Source organism: Pipistrellus hanaki, assembly GCF_964339955.1.
Source record: "Pipistrellus hanaki genome assembly, chromosome: 12".
NCBI lineage: Eukaryota > Metazoa > Chordata > Mammalia > Chiroptera > Vespertilionidae > Pipistrellus > Pipistrellus hanaki.
Genome location: NC_140514.1, coordinates 27,454,341 through 27,472,342, shown reverse-complemented (window position 1 = coordinate 27,472,342; position 18,002 = coordinate 27,454,341). Strand labels below are relative to the sequence as shown.

General features: G+C 34.0%; 1 protein-coding gene across 8 annotated transcripts in view; it reads left to right on the top strand.

The window, feature by feature from the left end:
• CCDC88A (coiled-coil domain containing 88A) overlaps positions 1–17,173 on the top strand; it is a 97,184-nt gene extending 80,011 nt beyond the window's left edge. For 2 of the 8 annotated variants that reach the window (XM_084900794.1, XM_084900793.1), the window contains exons 26-33: positions 3,857–3,940; positions 4,962–5,165; positions 5,773–5,844; positions 6,754–6,834; positions 8,697–8,962; positions 9,388–9,850; positions 13,565–13,664; positions 14,177–17,173. In XM_084900794.1, the coding sequence (XP_084756920.1) occupies positions 3,857–3,940; positions 4,962–5,165; positions 5,773–5,844; positions 6,754–6,834; positions 8,697–8,962; positions 9,388–9,850; positions 13,565–13,629 (1,235 nt within the window). In that variant the 3' untranslated portion in view covers positions 13,630–13,664; positions 14,177–17,173. Of the gene's footprint in view, positions 1–3,856; positions 3,941–4,961; positions 5,166–5,772; positions 5,845–6,753; positions 6,835–8,696; positions 8,963–9,387; positions 12,600–13,564; positions 13,665–14,176 lie in introns of those variants that run through there. The other 6 variants (XM_084900789.1, XM_084900791.1, XM_084900795.1 and 3 more) reach the window with 5 other exon arrangements.
• The last annotated feature ends 829 nt before the right edge of the window (positions 17,174–18,002 follow it).

Here is an 18,002-nt window from a genome sequence, read left to right as displayed (position 1 = left end):
TATAACTTGTGATTTAAAATTTTTTGTTTTTTTGTTAATCCTCACCCGAGGATATTTTTCCATTGATCTTTTAGAGAGAGTGGAAGAGATAGAGAAAGACAGAAAGAAACTTTAATATGAGAGATACACATTGATTGGTTGCCTCGTGTACGTGCCCTTGACCAGAATCAAACCCGAGACCCTTCGATCTGCAGACTGACACTCTATCCACTGAGCCAAACCAGTTAGGGCTGGTTTAATATTTTTAATTACAAATACAGAAGTTCACATCATAACGAACCCTACATAATTCATAATCTTTTTGTTTCATTACTAGTGTGCTTAGCTAAACAGCAAGGGCAAAGTAAATGGCTAAAGAAGTGTGTTTTAAGAGAAAGAGAAAAGAATCCAATCTTGGGCCCTTAGAAGATATCCAAGAAGTTGACTATCAGTGTTCTTATAAAATATATAAACACTATACTTCGAGTCCACTCACTCTATCACCAGAGTCATTAAGTTTTAAAAATAGATTTATATATATATATATACATTTTATTACTATTCTTTTAAGTGGATAGCAGGCAAAAATAGCAGTTTCCCTTAGGGGTAGATACTCCACTTGGGTAACTTTTAAAAAACTTTAGACAGTGTTTTGGCCTTGGGAATTATCTCTGAAAAGGCAGTATTTTCAGATGTAGGAGACTAGACATTTATTATAGGGTATATTTTAGAATGCAACTGTAGCACCTAAGAATCAGAATCCATAATAAAGCAGCAAATCATATACATTCTTATGTACATATTCATGCATACACACATGTGGGTGTATTTGTATGGTAGGCTCAAGGAATTTGTTTAATTCTGTGTCCCCACGTAAGGATATGATTGCCTGAGTCTTTTACTACCTAGTCTTGTCCGCCAAATCTGCATGAAACATCTGAGTATTGTGGAAAGACCATCAAGTTTTCTTTAAAATGTTTCCAGGTAATTTACTTTTATCTCTATCTTTAGATAGAAAAATCTGGCATTTTATTAAATGAGAAATGGTAGTAGATATACTTAATTTTTTAATTAAATGAAGATATTTCAATTCAGATATGAGAGCCTACACACAAGAAAGGCATGACAATCTTTTCTGAGACCATCTTGTTTGTTTTAAGGACAGGATAGGGCAAAAGTAAGTTTACAGTTGTATGAGTTTATTCCTGTATTATTATTTTTATTGTATATTTTCCATGCAAACAACTGTAAACTTATTTTTGTCCTACCCGTCATTCCTTCATACTCTCTGCTGAAACCTTGAAAATAAGAATCAAAAGGAAGTAATATTCTCTTTTCCTACAATTGTTCATTTTTAGAATTTTTTAAATAAACATAAAATCCAACAATGCTAATGTTCCCTTCATTTTAGTATGGCTTTTTTTGGGGGGGGGAGGGGGAGAGAAATGTTGTGTTTCTAAAAACTAATTGCCATAACAAAGATCACATTCTACCACTGGCAAATTTGAAATTCTGTGGTCCTCTCCCTTTTTTAAGAGGGTCTGTCAGTAAAGCAGTCTTTGGAAAACAGTTGAAACAGAAAAAGAAAGTAAAGACAGCATGTTCACATTGTCCATTTTTACATTGCTTTCAGTTCATTTATTTTAATCATTGAAAGTAATTGTGCTATACAAAGCTAGACAAGAAATAGGTCAAATTAAAAGCTTAAATGAATCATGACTACGTATTCCTAATAACAATCAAATATATAAGTTAAAAAGCTGAATGTACATTGCATTCTCCTTAATAATGATTCTTGTAAGTGTGTCGAAGAACTTTGATCATTTACAAGACAATGGTAAACCCTGAGAAAGAGCAGTTTTAAGTCTTTATGCAAGTTGTTTCACTAGTGCCTGAATTGTAGTTCCAAAATAAATACATTTTTTGTATTTACTTACGTATTTTTAAAAAGTTTAATCCTCACCCAAGGATATGTTTTTTTGTTTTTATTTATTTATTTGTTTATTTTTATTTATTTTTTTAATATATTTTATTGATTTTTGTACAGAGTGGAAGGGAGAGAGATAGAGAGTTTGAAACATCAATGAGAGTCATTGATCAGCTGCCTCTTGCACACCCCCTACTGGGGATATGCCTGCAACCAAGGTACATGCCCTTGACCGGAATCGAACCTAGGGCCCTTTAGTCCCCAAGCCGACGCTCTATCCATTGAGCCAAACCGGTCCCGGCTGTTTTTTTGTTTTTAATATATTTTATTTATTTCAGCAAGGAAGGGGAGAGGTAGAGAGAGAGAAACATCAATGATGAGAGAGAATCATTGATCTGCTGCCTCTTGCATGCTCCTATGGGGGATCGAGCCTGCAACCAGGACATGTGCCTGACCGGGAATCAAACCATGGACCCCTGATTCATAGGTCAATGCTCAACCACTGAGCTATGCTGGCGGGCGATGTGTTTTGTTTTAATTGATTTTGAGAGTGAGAGAGAGAGAGAGAGAGAGAGAGAGAGAGAGAGAGAGAGAGAGACATTAATTGGTTGCCTCCCATATGTGCCCCAACCTAGGGTTGTTCCCCTATCTCTCAACCTCTTGGTGTATAGGATGACGCTCTACCAACTGAGCCACCCAGCCAGGGCTTTTTGTATTTAAATCTTATTAAAATATAGTTAGCCAGGTGTAATTCATTGATTATTAACCCATGAACCAGGAAGTCATGATTCGATTCCCAGTCAGGACACATACCCTGGTTGTGGGCTTAATCCCAAGTAGGGGGTGTGCAGGAGGCAGTTGATCAATGATTCTGTTTCATCATTAATGTTTTTATCTCCCTCTCTGAAATCAATAAAATATGTTTAAAAAAGTATATATATATATAAAATGTAGTTTAAGAAAGTGACTCTAGTGAACATTTTTATTTTTGTACTAATGACTCCTGTAGTTATAACCCTCATTTTCATTCACAAAATTTTTTTGCACAGTGCTATCTTTGATTTTTTGAATAATCTCACCGAAAAAGCCCTTCAAAATAAATACCTAAAAATGTAATATACACTTTTTTTGGGTCATTTTTGCTTGCTTTATGATGCCTTCATATATTTTAGCCTTATCAGGACTTAGTGCTAGCACTTATTACTACTGTCAGAATACTCTTTTTTTTCTCTTTACCCAGACAACTTTTTGGTAAAATGAAGTTTAATGTAATTGCTCATTTCATCTTTTGAAAGCCTGTTCAAAGAATATATATTTCCATGGTGCTACTACATATTACTAAGAAGCAATTTGCTATTTCTTTATTAAAGTTTAAGAAAGTATTGAAAAATTTTAAGGAAAGTTTTAAAAGCTTTAGATTGTTTAAAACATCCCATGGGCACTTTAGTTTTTGGTGATGTATATTACTAAAATACTCTTAAGTGTTTTTGCTTAAATTACTTTTTCCATAAAGCCTTATAATTTAAAAAATTAAAGAAAATAGAGGATTGAGAAGCCTTGTACATTTTTGTCACGTATATTCTATGTCCCACCAGGAGCCCTAATTTTTTAAAGGTATACATTTACAACTTAACTAGGAAACTTGTTCCAAAAGTAATTTTAACCAGTTCCTGTATTTATAGGACTTTAGCTAATCCAAGCTTTCAAAGTATATGTTCCTCATCATTGTCTTCAGTGCCGTTTTAAATATTTTAAAGTATCAGAGTGCTTATTTCATATTTCATTATCACTCAGCAGCACGAGAATAATAACTTTAATATAGCAAACATAAGCTGAAACTCAGACATTCATTTCTGTCCTTAATTTCAACATTTAACTCCCATCTGTTCTTCTCCCTTTTTCCTGTTTCATTTTTCTGTTTCTGTTTTTCCTCATGCTCTGACATTAAAGTGGTTGCACTGAAAAGACTGCCCTTTTTGAGGAACAGACCGAAGGATAAAGACAAAATGAAGGCCTGCTACCGTCGTTCCATGTGTAAGACTTTATGACAGTTCAGCTTCTTTCAGTTGACTACATTGGCTTCCATCACTAATTTTCACTAACCTTTCTCTGGACTGTGCCAATTTTCTTATTTTACAAAGTGCAGTCTTCCTCTAATACAAGGAGCTGGAAGAATTTTTTTTTTTTTCTCAAAACTGGCACTGAATTTGCATTATATGTATGTTCACTGATGCATACATATACATGCATATGTTTAGTTGTACATGTAATAATACACTTGTAAATTTCCAGTGCTTTCTAGAAGTTGGCAGAAATAAAACCCTAATTTTATGCCATTATAGAGATTTTTTCCCAAAGAAATTTACTTAAAGAAAATATAACAGAATGTTTAGCATTAGACATTCATTTCCTTAATGAACTAGATTAAATAAATAAATAAAATAAAATGGCCTGTAACCCTTAAAAATGTTTGTCATTCTTTATATAATAATACTCTGGTTTTCCTTTTTTTTTTTTTTTAAGTGGAATGGGTAATTATATAATTACATTAAATGTCTGTCACTTTGACTACCATCTCTTTCAGGTTTTTATTAATGGTATACTTGTTTGATTGATAAAATGAGTAATTTCTTCAGTAACCTGCTCTGACCAAGGACTCTCTATCATTTTCAGTAATGATGCTGTATAAGAACTGCTCTCCATCATACCTTTATTCATTCCATTTTTGTCACCACAAAACCACATTATGAAGGCTTCTAATTATATTGCACATCGCTGCGCAAAAGCATGGCAGTTGTACAGAGTAAAATTCCTTTTCCCATCTTTAAATGGGGTGGAGATGGGATAAAAATATTTACGGAAATTTATCAGCCTTTGGCCTGTTCATTTCATTCAGCTGAATGCATGTCATAATTTGAATGATATTGTGGTTAGTTTTTTATTTTCACTTGCATTAATCCATAGGGAAAAACCCCCAGGTCATTTATAATACAAAAGAGAAACAAGAGCAAGAACATTAACCATGCTGATTCATTTGCTTTCATTTGCATCCCAGCCATGAATGACCTGGTGCAGTCCATGGTCCTAGCAGGAGGACAGTGGACAGGTAGTACTGAGAATCTGGAGGTTCCGGATGATATTTCAACGGGTAAAAGGAGAAAAGAATTGGGAGCTATGGCCTTCTCCACTACAGCAATCAACTTTTCAACTGTCAACTCTTCTGCAGGCTTCAGATCCAAGCAGTTGGTTAATAATAAAGGTATAGGCCGTCTGCTATTTGCCCTGTTGTGGAACTGTTGGCAACAGAAATTTTCATTTGACTTTCCCGTGTGTACTTTTTGACAGTAGCAAAGGGAAATAATTATCAAAACAATCTGGCTTTGATTTGAGGGAATTTTGAAAGCATTTTAAAAAATTTAAGACATAAAATAACTAAATTTTTTCCTAAGCTTTTGATAATAAACAGCTAATGAACTGACAAGAAAAGAAAAAGCAAAGCAAGTAAAGTTTGAGAAAAGGAGCCACTAATAGAAGCTTAAAAAAAAAAAAGAAAAAGAAAAAGAAAAAGAAAACACTACGACTTCAAACAGAGAAAAACATGTAGAACAACCGAGGCTCTTGCTTTGCAGGGCCACGGAGACTGTTCCATTGGCGAGTAAACTCTCATCAGAGCTATTTTTATTGCTCCAGTTCCAGTGTTTGGTTGCGTCTAAAATATATTAGACAGAGATGTATTATATGTAATTAAAAAAGACTTTTCCATATTCTGAGTAAATAAAATTTTGCAAAGTTGGTGTTTTTTGTTGTTGCTGTTATTGTTATTTTGTTAAGAAATACTTTAATATCTATTTTGATATTTTATGTAGATGCTACATCCTTTGAAGATATAAGTCCACACGGTATTAGTGATGATTCTAGTACAGGATCAAGAGTTCATGGTAAGATATGAACTTTATTTAGACAATACAAATTAACTATAGAATGTTGCATTGAATCTGAATGTGCATTGCCAGCAAGCATGTTTTATCTAACCTGCACCTCATACCTCTGCCATTTCTTCAAATCTAATACTTCTCTTTACCCCTTTTATGTTACTGTTTCATCTAAATAGTCTCTATTTTAGTCCAGGTCATTTATAAAGTATTCCTGCACAATGCTTAAAGGTAATTTTGTTGCCATTTTGTTATAAGTTTAAAGTTCTGAATACTTTTTACCATATTTACTTTAAGAAAATATAAACTTTTAAGAAACCATATTCTGCAATGTCAAGCATTTCAGGTTTTTAAATTTCTGTCTGGAAAATCATATCTTACCAAACTAAATTATTAACAATAAGTGGATAACATGTAAAAGGAATTTCATATGAAAGCAGGATTTTAAGAAATAGGATAGGGTCATGTTAACTATTCGGTTGTTTCTCTTCTATGGATAGGGATACAAAACATTAACTACAGATGCTCATATTCCTCCTGTTTGTAGCATCTTTGCAATGTGCAGGGTTCTTTGATCTGTTGTAAGTGACATAATCACTAGCACCTTTTTTTTGGCATGTCACTCTATTAATTTAAAATAGTCCTACTATCCTTCTAGAAATCATATTCAAATCTAAATATGCAATTTATCTTCTTTTATTTGAATTTTAGCAATTGTTTCAGACGTGCCCTATCTTACTAAACCATGTGGGAATGTCTTTGCTCTCTAATGTATACAATGCAGCTAGGGGTGGGCATGCTCGATGTGTGCAAGCATGCATGATCACTTCCTCAAAGCTTTCTGTGATCAGAACGTGAAGTTCAGTGTCATCACTGCAAGTTTTATCACTCTTTTCTCCTGATTTTTTCATTTAGCTTCGAGACCAGCCAGCCTTGATAGTGGCAGGACATCCACTAGCAATAGCAATAATAACGCCTCACTCCATGAAGTTAAAGGTATGCTGTAGGTAAATTTATTAATATGTTCCATCCATTTCCACATTTAAAAGGGAGATCGATGAAGTTTCTAGAGTAAAGTGTGAGATCCAAATCATCTGTTTGGGACATAGTTTCTTGGAATATTTTATACTTTTAACATATTTCAATGTATGTAAATGTAAAAACAGGAGCAGTTATTTTGGTTTCCATTTTTTATCTTTCACAGATAAAATATTTTATAATTTATACTTCAAAAATATCTGTAGGTCTTATTTTACTTATGTTTTATCTTTCTCATTAACATGGTTGTCCTTAATTTTCTCATGATGCTTGTACATTGAACTCACATTACAGAAAGAGTTTTACATACACTTAATTTATCCCATGAAATAGGGGGAAATGTATTTTTTAATTTGATAAGGCAATTGTGTGTGTATATATGTGAAACAAGAGCCAAGTGGATGCATATAGCTCATCTAAGAATTATTTCAATTTTTTCCCTTAGTTTTTAAATATACATTTCAGGTACGGCTTTTATGTAATGTCTGTCTGGAAGCCTTGACTAATATCTTTTTCCTTAAAGGTATACTGCCTACTCAGATTCTGGAATTGTTTAGTGGATTATAAACGTTTATTAAAATGCTCTTCTGTACACTCCAGAATTGCCAAATTAGAGTCAATGCATTTATTCCATTGCTCTTTGCATTATAAAATCCTTTGTCTCCATTTTAGTTTTTTTTTTTTTTTTTTTTTATCATTAATGCTATGACTTTTTTGCTAGGATCTGGAAAAAAGGAGGGATTTTTGAATTTTTATAATCATTTTGTATAGCCAGTAGGAAAAAATAGAAGAAGTACTTGAAAATTTAAGAAAATCTTATTTCTGTAAAATTATTACAGAACTTGAGCCACATACTTTCATGACCTACTTTACTCTTTTGTGATTAGAAAACCATGGAAAGTTGCATTTTCTATCTCAATATTGTATCAGTTTGCTTTTGATCAAAATCAATTATCATTGTTAAGGAATAGCATAAGCTTTAGATAGATTTTTCCCAGAACTAGTAATTTGCATTCTATACAGTTACTCAACTGAGTGGCCACCATACCAACAGTGGAAAGCATGACTTTCCTTATATGCCTATTTAATTAAAAATTTTTTCCTTTAAAGTCATTTATTAAGGATTAATAGATAAAACTTTAAGAAAGGCAAAGCATTAGAATTTTTAGCATTTAGAATAGTTTTTGGTTTTAACATTCAGAAATAATTTAAAATTTCTATAGTCATGTTTTGTTCCAAATTGTGAGGTGGTTTACAGTTACAGTTGACCCTTGAAAAAGGAAGTGGAAGGGGCCAGCACCCCTAATCCCATGTTATTCAGGGTCAACTTGTATTTGAACCTGTATTTAAATTTTTTTTTTTTTTTTTTTTTTTAAATATATTTTATTGATTTTGTTCAGAGAGGAAGGAAGAGAGATAGAGAGCCAGAAACATCAATGAGAGAGAGTCATCGATCAGCTGCCTCTTGCACACCCCCTACTGGGGATATGCCCGCAACCAAGGTACATGCCCTTGACCGGAATCGAACCCGGGACCCTTCAGTCCCCAAGCCGACGCTCTATCCATTGAGCCAAACCGGTCCCGGCTGAACCTGTATTTAAATTTCAACAATTGTTTCAGATGTGCCCTATCTTTATGGTAGACAAAATAATCTGGCAGTTGTTAAACTTAAAAGATAAACATAGTTACTAAGCATTTCTGAGTAAAGCTTGAAAGTCAGTTTGGCTCTTTGTAAGAACCCAGTCAACAAATCTTATTACTTATATAGTTTAAATCTCATTTCTATTATTGAACTCTTAACACACCATTTACTCCGAAAGCAGGTGCAGTTAATATCCAGAGCAGACCACAAAGCCATAGCAGTGGGGAATTTAGCTTGCTTCATGATCATGAGGCTTGGTCCAGCAGTGGTAGCAGTCCAATCCAGTACTTGAAAAGACAGACCCGATCAAGTCCAGCGCTCCAGCACAAAGTGCCTGAAACGGAGAGTCGAGCACATCACAAGATCAAAACTGGTTCCCCTGGAAGTGAAGTTGTTACTCTACAACAGTTTTTGGAAGAAAGCAACAAGCTTACCTCAATACAGGTGAGTTTTATAGGTGACCTTAATTTAGATGGGCATTACAAGTTAAATGTCTGTGACTGAACTTGAGAGCTTTTTTGTTGTTGTTAATGCCCGATGGTATTTTTCCATTGATTTCTAGAGAGTGGAAGGGGAGGGAAGGAGAGAAACATCTGTTTGAGAAAGACACATCAATTGGTTTCCTCCCACACGTGCCTCACAGTGTGGGGGAGGGCACTGTGAGCCCTTGATCGGAATTGAACCCGAGACCCTTCAGTGCACAGGCCGCTGCTCCACCACTGAGACATACCAGCCAGAGCGGACTTTAGAGCATTTTTTAAAAATAAGGAGTGTTTAGAATACTAGCAGTTTTATATTATGCAGTCTAATATATCAGGAAAGTAAAAGCATACCTGATATTCATTAATCTGCTTTGTTTTTTTTAACAGATAAAGTCCTCAAGCCAAGATAACCTTTTAGATGAAGTAATGAAAAGTTTGTCTGTCTCTTCTGACTTTTTGGGAAAAAGCAAACCCGTTAGCTGTGGCCTGGCCAGGTCAGTAAGTGGAAAAAGCCCAGGAGACTTCTATGATAGACGGACCACTAAACTGGAACCGTTTGTGAGACCTGGCCCTCAGAAGACTGAAGATACCTGCTCTGTTAGTTCTCCAGGAAAACCTACACCAGGCACTCAAGGAAAGATGAAACTGGTAAAAGAATCTTCTTTGTCACGACAATCAAAAGATAGTAATCCTTATGCCACTTTACCTCGTGCCAGCAGTGTGATCTCTACTGCGGAAGGGACTACTCGAAGGACAAGCATCCATGATTTTCTGACCAAGGACAGTAGACTGCCTATGTCAGTTGACTCATCACCAGCTGTTGCTGATAGCCACATCACTGCAGCATCTAGTGAGTACCGTTTACACCAGTGGTCTTCCCATAAATGCCACAGCCCAATATATTACGTAGGTTCTCGTGCACACATTGATTTAGTTACAGATGAGCATGAGTCTCTATATGCCCAGGCTAGAGACTCAACAGAAAGGCCACATTTTATAAACCAAACTTTTGCCACTATGAATATGTCTAATGACACACTTGCAGTGTCAGCTAAAGATAGTATAGAGTCATTTACTCATCCTTCTCAGCCATTTTTATCCCTGAATACAGAGTTAGTTAGTAACATCAGTGGGTTACCTCCCAGGCCAGTCACCAGAGTAACTGACCAGGCTTCTGCCTCTTTGGATAAAGCTTCACAGAAAGATAATGAACAGTTTTCTGATAATCAGATCCGTGGTAACTGTAACCCACAGTCTTCTGTAGGTAGCAGCAATCTTACCACTCCTGCATGCCTCTGTCCTGATGACACAGAAGCTGCATTGTTGGTTTCTGAGGATAATCAGACTGTTTGGTATGAATATGGTTGTGTATGATCAAAACTGCACAGTATAATCCTGATGTCATTTGATATGTACTATGCTTCTCTAATCTGACTTGAAGAGCTGCTGTTGAAAAGTATTTGGCAAGGTTCATTTTTTTTTTTTCTTTTTTCCCAAATCGTGGCATAGTGTTTGGCTGTACATGATGGCTTGTATATAAATGTGAATGTGTGACTACACCAAAGCCTGCATGAAATATTAATTGCATTGTACATTTTCTGCATGACTTTAAAAACCTTAACAATACATGCTCCTCTCTCATTTCTTGCCGCCTGATAAGAGATTGTTACTTTTAGAAGCATGTTAAGACAGTTGCATGCTGTATTTACCAAGAAAGCATTTCCAAGTCATACTTTGTTTTTGTTTTTTGGTGTTTTTTTTTTTTTTTTTAATTTAAATTTTATTGATTTCAGAGAGGAAGGGGAGAGGGAGAGATAGAGACAACAACGATGAGAGAGAATCATTGGCTGGCTGTCTCCTGCATGACCCCTGCTGGGGATGGAGCCTGCAACCCGGGCATGTGCCCTCAACTGGAATCGAACACAGGTCCCATCAGATTGCAGGCTGATGCTCTATCCACTGAGCAAAACCAGCTAGGGCCCAACTCATACTTTGTTGCTTCCAAAAAAGAATGCTCATTTCCTCCCTCTCCCCTTCTCATTCCTTTCTTTTTCTAAGAAATATTTCTTTTAAAAATATATATTTCTTTTAATTGATTTCAGAGAGGAAGGAAGAGGGAGAGAGAGATAGAAATATGCCCCCCTACTGGGTATCAAGCCCACAACCTGGGCATGTGCCCTGATCTGGAACCGAACGATGCCCTCCTGGCTCATAGGTCGACGCTCAACCACTGAGCCATGAAGGCTGGACCTTTTCTTTTATTTCCAGAATGTGCACCACATATTGCACATGTATAGGAAAATATGTAAAAAAAAAAAAAAAGTCCTTTTCTTTTGCCATTTAATTATGCCTTCTGTCCTTTTTTATGTTCAAATAGTTAATAGCTTTATGTAGCAAGTATTAACTACTGCCCATATTTATAAAATTGTTCAGATTTAAAACATTGTTAATATTAATAAATTTAGTGTAATTCTTAAAAAAAACCCATCAAATTTAAATGTGACTTTTACAGTAACAAGGAGCATTTTCTATGTATTTTATTTCTTTTCTGCACTTTTCTTCATCTTCCTTCGAGATTAATTTTTACCTAGAACCAGTTAAGAGTTTTTCTAGTGTTTTTTTTTTTTAATAGAGTCAAAGAGAAATAAAACAATCATACACAAAGTGTTGAAAATTTGCATTTTTACTTCTGTTAAAAAGGGTAGCAAGTTTACAAAGTGGTAAAGATTGGTACTTCTAAGATTTTATAATTTATTATTAAATGGTATGTCTTTCCTAAAAAAGTTTTCTAAAATGAGTACATTGTGCTAAAATAAAATATTAGGATTTGTAACCACACTTAAATTAATAGGTGTACTTTTAGTAGAACAAATTTAAGAATAAATATGATTTGTAGCTAAAAAATAACCATATAAAATAGCGAAAATATTTGCTAACTTTGACTCTGGTGTCATAAACTTTAAAATTGTCTCTTGCTGTGGTCCTTTAAAAGCAGAATCAGCTATACTTGAATCTCCCAGAGTAAAACAAAAATAAAAACTCATAACTCTCACTCATCCCTGGAGGAGTAAATCTTCGCTCTGTCTCTGGAATGTTTTTGCCATTTTGATTTAGCCTAACTATTTCTGTTAATAACAGCCTGGCAGCTGAAAGGAACGCTTTGAAATGTAATTTTCTAAAGAGGAAGGAAATTAACATGTTGTTAATTATTGTTATTAATTGAACCAAGGCCCCTTCTATCAATACTTACACCTTTGACCATACTACTTTTCTTATAGCCAGCTCATACTAAAAGTAGTGCTAGAGCAGATAATCAATCAGGAAATTTTTATATTTTTAGTACCACCTAATATATTTTCTGTGTGAATACATCCATCTATTTTATTGTCATTTGTTTTATACTCAATTCTGACATTTCAAATGTTTTTGGTATGCCTTCTTTTATTTTTTCATAGCATAGTAATAAAAATTAATGGCAAATGCAGGTGAGATTAGATGGAAGACATATATCATGCAAATATAAAAATTATTATTTCTTTACCACATTGAGTCAAATTTTATTTCAACTTTTTAAATATTATAAATCTGGCCATATATTTTTAATTTAAAATATTAAATTTTAAATTTCATACATTGAGAAATCATGTGCTATTATATTAAAAACTGTGATTATTTTTAAAAATTACTTTTACAGTAAAGAAGTATTTACAACCCAAATAGCTATAGTTATATATACAGCACATTTTCAAAAAGAAGATACACACTGTGCATGTGAGACAGATACATACCATGTCTATGTATCTTGATGATTGTCTAAGAATACAGATTAGATTTCCTCCAGAAACTATCATAAACTGTGGAGTCATAAAAGTCTCTCAGAACACTATATTAGTATAAGTGAAATCTTAGAAAGATGCCCCCAATTAAATACATTTTTAAAGATAAAATTAAAACACTGACTCAATTGAGCAGCTACATGTTTTTCTTCTAAGACATCTCCATAAAAATCCTATGACTTCACAAAAGATTATTTGAAAAACGATGTGAGATTCAGATACCCTAATTTTAGATGAAACTGCATAGTTTCTATTCCTAGGCTTCTAGAAATTATGCCAATATTATTTGTGTGACATTGAAAATTAACACTGTTACGTATTGGGTCCCCTATAACCAAAACAATTTTAGCTATTACAGTGTAACAAGGTATATCATTTGCCTACAAAATATGCCTCAAGCCCAGGTTTTCTTAGTAAGTAATACAAATATTTCATTGTAGATGTTTCTGCCACTGCACGCAAGATTACTTTTTACTTTACAACTATATATGACCATTTAGTACATAAACATAATAAGTACTTTTTGACACTAGGAGGCATATTATTTCTAGCTTTTAAATATGAAAACCAGTCTTGAAGTAATGAGATGTCTATCAGATGAAAGGATTTCCCAGAGTTAGATTCCTTCTCCTTGCCCTGTTCAATGAGAACTCTTTAGTTTCTTATCTTCATGAATTGTATTATGTTTAACTTTTGATTAAATAACATGAAATGCTTTTTTCCTGCAGATGTGGACAAAGTACAAGAAAGCAGAAATTCAAAAAGCAGGTCTAGGGAGCCACAAAGCTCCTAATTCTATTACCCACTACATGACATGTGGGCCAAGTGGTGAGTTTCTTACTCAAAATGTAAATGAGATCAGTCTCATTTATGCAAACTAACAGCATTAAGTATAAAAACAAGTGCACATTGCATTAACAGATGTAAATATTGCTTGCTTAATTGATTCATGACTTCTGTCCTGTTTACTCGTAAAGCAAGATGATTTGATTGCCATTGTTTTTTGCCTGTCACACAGGAAGCAAACCTTTAAGAATTATTTTTTCCCTCAATTTAATCTTAGTAGTGAGTAATGTCTTAGAAATTCCTGTTTCAGTGTGAAGTCTTTTTCTTTTTTCTTTTTTGTGGTAGGAGTACAACTTTGCCACAGTGTTCTTGGTAATTGAGGGTAAACTAAATGCCATTTAAGGAAAACATGTCTCTGACTTACTGTCACTCTCATTCCTATAGAAATATCTGGTGCATGCTGTTCTTGTAGTGGCTGCTCTGTATTTTATATCTCTTATCTTTAAGCTTTTCTTATATTTTCTTTCTTCTTTCTACCTTTCAACTAAATACAGAGAGAAAAGTGTCCTTCATTTTCTCAGTATGAAGCCTTTATTTCTGAAGTAACAAGACACCCAACTATAGAAATCACTTTTTTAAATCTTTAAGGAGACTTTATACAATTCTGCGTGACTAGAGCAGGCAAGAAACACAAACCTTCCTTCCTTCCTTGAATCAAGGAGCACTACTGGAGTCAACTGCCAAAATTTTTAGAAGGTTTTAGGACTCACTATACATTGTACTATTAAGATCTACTGAATAAAGGATGTTCTCTCGCTAAGGACCAAGTGTTTTGAGGTTTCAAGAAGTACTCCAAGAACAACCTACTTCTTTCATCATTTGTTTATGAATTGATTCATGTTTGCTTAATGCTTCTGCTAAGAATTAGCAAAAATCTAGTGATTTATATTTAGTTGTGTAATCTAAATCAAATGCTGTAGTATGTTGTGGAATGTACTATATATCAAGATACAGAGAACCTTGGTTTTGGCATGCCAGAGTCTTATTTGGTTAGCAGACTGCATGTGTTCGTATTTTTTTTTTTAAGCCAATTATTTTAGTGCATTGAATAAGAAATTCGGTTTATACGATAAATCTGAAAAATCCATAATGAGATAGGAGTTATAAAAAATTTACAGTGATATTAATCTCCCCATATTCCCCAATAAGCAACACTAAGCATTCAAATTAAGTAAAGAGTGTTTTCCTGAAACTTTTAAGTAAGGTGGTTTTCCAGTAAATGGCATTCCCAAGATAAAGTTGTATTTTAACTCATTTCCCCTCTTTAGTATTGGGTTATGTATGTTTGTTTTTTTAACTTGAGAGCTGACTGTTGCTTAAGTTTTCTATGGCAAATATAATGTAAATAACTTACTATGATCTGCATTTTGCCAGGAACTCACTTATTCTTAAGATTATCACTTAATAAGAATTTTTCTGGTTTTGTCCTTTATAATATTACATTAAAAGTTGGTAACTATTATTGGTACTTTTGAAATATTTGTATGCATTTGTTACTTTAAACATTTGAAAGAAGCACAAAAAAAGTAGATTTAATTAATTTAACCCAGGGAAACATCAGTTCTTTTTGTAGTTCCAATTTTATATCACAGTTTTATTTTCTTACAAAATCAAAAAAATGCATTGATACCTGTTAATGCAAATTCATTATTTAACATAAATATCAGAATAATCTTAAAGGTCTTAAGTGAGGAAGATATTGACTTTTTGATTTTAACAGTGTACTTCTTATGCTCTCATTACCAGCTCTAAAAATCTTTTTGGAATAATTCATATTCTTGTGTGTAGTTTATGTGAACTGTGTGTTTATAACTAACCTAGATGTCATGAGAAATGTGTTGTTTTGCTCTCCCTCCCTCCCTCTCTCTTCCTTTTCTCCCTCCTCCACCTTTTTTTCTCTCGTGTATATTTATCTTTTTTGGAGGGGGTAGGCCAGTAGCTATGTTGTGATCAGAGTCTACTTTCAGAAAGACCATTAATGAAAAGACAGAATGTATAGTTGACCAGAAACTAAATGGAAATTAGCAAACTTGGTTTAACTTAGCCACTATTTAACTTAGGCCTTGCCACCAAATAGGGCTGTAAAGTTAAATCGCTTTTAAAGTCTTGGCTGAAAGGTGCTGTGTAGTGTAAATACAAAGGATTCTTACTAAAATATAGTTATTACACAACAGACATATTTAAAACGTATTCTCTAGACTTTGAAAGATCTCTCTCCATCATGACTCCCTAGATTCAAGTATCAAATTGATCATTGGGCATCATGGCAGTCTGGAGACACTTACATGTAAAAAATGTAAACTCGTTTTTAGGTGGATAAATGGAAAATAAATATAGAAGTTATGTTTTAGCTAAAATACAGTGAGTAATTTAGGTTTATATTAACTAGCTTCTAATTTGCACAAGTAGGACACATCCCCGGACACTTACTGAAAATCGAAATTAATGAGCAGGAGGTGGCCCAATGGGGGTGACTGATATCACAGCTTGGCCTGTCCAGGTTACAGATGTCCTAAAACAGAGAGCTGCTCACATAAGCAGCACATTATCCCTTCAAGTAGGAAACGCTAAGGCAGCCCGTAAAGTACTGAATCTGCGTAGGCTGGCTGTAAGAAAGCCCGGTTAAAGCAACAACCAAGGGAACACTTGAAACTGCAAAAGTAGGAATAGTCTCAATTATATTCATCCCCCTTTTCATAACAATTCAAGAAAGGACTAAATAATAACCACACGAATATTTTACTTTCTCCAAAAGGCATCATTGGAAGCAAACTTAGTAGGAAGTCACTCTTTTTCCTTAAACAAAATAGTGTGGCTAACTAGAAACTAACTGGGGCCTTTTTTACTGGAGCCTGGCATGCTTTTAATTATCTGGTTTTATTCTAAATCGACACCTAACCCCCGCACCTGACCCCACCCCCAAAAAACACCGAAGAATTTAATATACAGGGTAAGAGTTTTGGCCTAGAACTCCAATAAAGTGCTTCAGATCTGGCCATGTGGAAATTTTGGTCCAAGTTTTTGAACTGGTGGTTACCAAAGAGTTCACAAAACAGGTTTGTATGTAGCACCTTTCATGCAAGGCATGGTAAGAGCCTACTTAAAAATCACTGTGCACATTACAGAATTGCAGCCACCTCACAAATGAAGTATTACAGCCTGCACTGTCTTAACAGTTTATGTCAGGAAGTGAAAAAGATATTGTACCAAATCTGGATTACAATGCGGAATAATGTATGCTAAATGACTTGTATTTTAAGTTACTTAGGAGAAAAGTGATCATTTTTTTATTTTTATTTTTTGCTATACTTAGTCCTGAGATTTTTTTTTTAAGTCTTGAATGAATAATACAAAAGGAGCCCGTTTTATAATATCAAACATGTTGAAATATTTGGACAATGAAAATGCCTTAAACGGAATGCTTATAGATAAAGTTGCACTTATAACACCCATTAACAAAACCTGGTTAAAAATTGTCTTTTTCTTTTCTACTAAGGTTTCTCTTTTGATGTTTGCCATTGTACTTATAAATGTTATTAAATACCAAATCAAATAATATAAAAGCTGTAACATTTCCTTTCAGAGTAAGGCTACTGAGGGATCTGAAGTTGAATAGCAAAATGTTTGGCAGTACCTAATATCAGCCACAGAAATCCAGTTTATAATGACACCATTGTTTATCTTTTTTAAAAACATCACTTTTTTATTTTAGTTTTTAACTTTTTAAAAAAAAATAGCTTGGCTTAACATTTGCTTATCAAACTGATATAAAAAATAAAGCAAAGGTGATTTTTATAACAAATGGTTAGTAATCATTTAAAATTTGTAAAATATGATTTAGCCTTTGCCCTGAAAAACCAATTTTCACATAACCCATAACCTTATTTAGATGATTGTGTCCTAATCATTTTGGGATGGGGTTTAGAGGTTTTGGGAGAAGGAGAAAAAGAGTATCAGTTGTCAATTCCAAAACAGGTTTAAATACATTAAGAGATTTTTCAGCCCTAGCTGGGTTGCTCAGTTTGTTGGTTATGGTTCTCTTCTATCCCTGGACAGGGCACATACAAGAACCAACCAATAAATGCATAAATAAGTAGAACAACAAATCAATATTTCTAAAATAAAAAATCAATAAACCATAGATTGTACAAATCAGTATCTCATCTTCACTCATAGCCATTGGAAGCAGTATGTTAGAGATGGCAACCAGCCTTGTGTCCTTGAGCAGGTCATTCTTTCTGGAACTGTTTGTCAGAGGTGGGGAAGGGCAATTAGACCACTTATCTAAGGTCTTTGGATCTATTCATTAAATCTTCATTT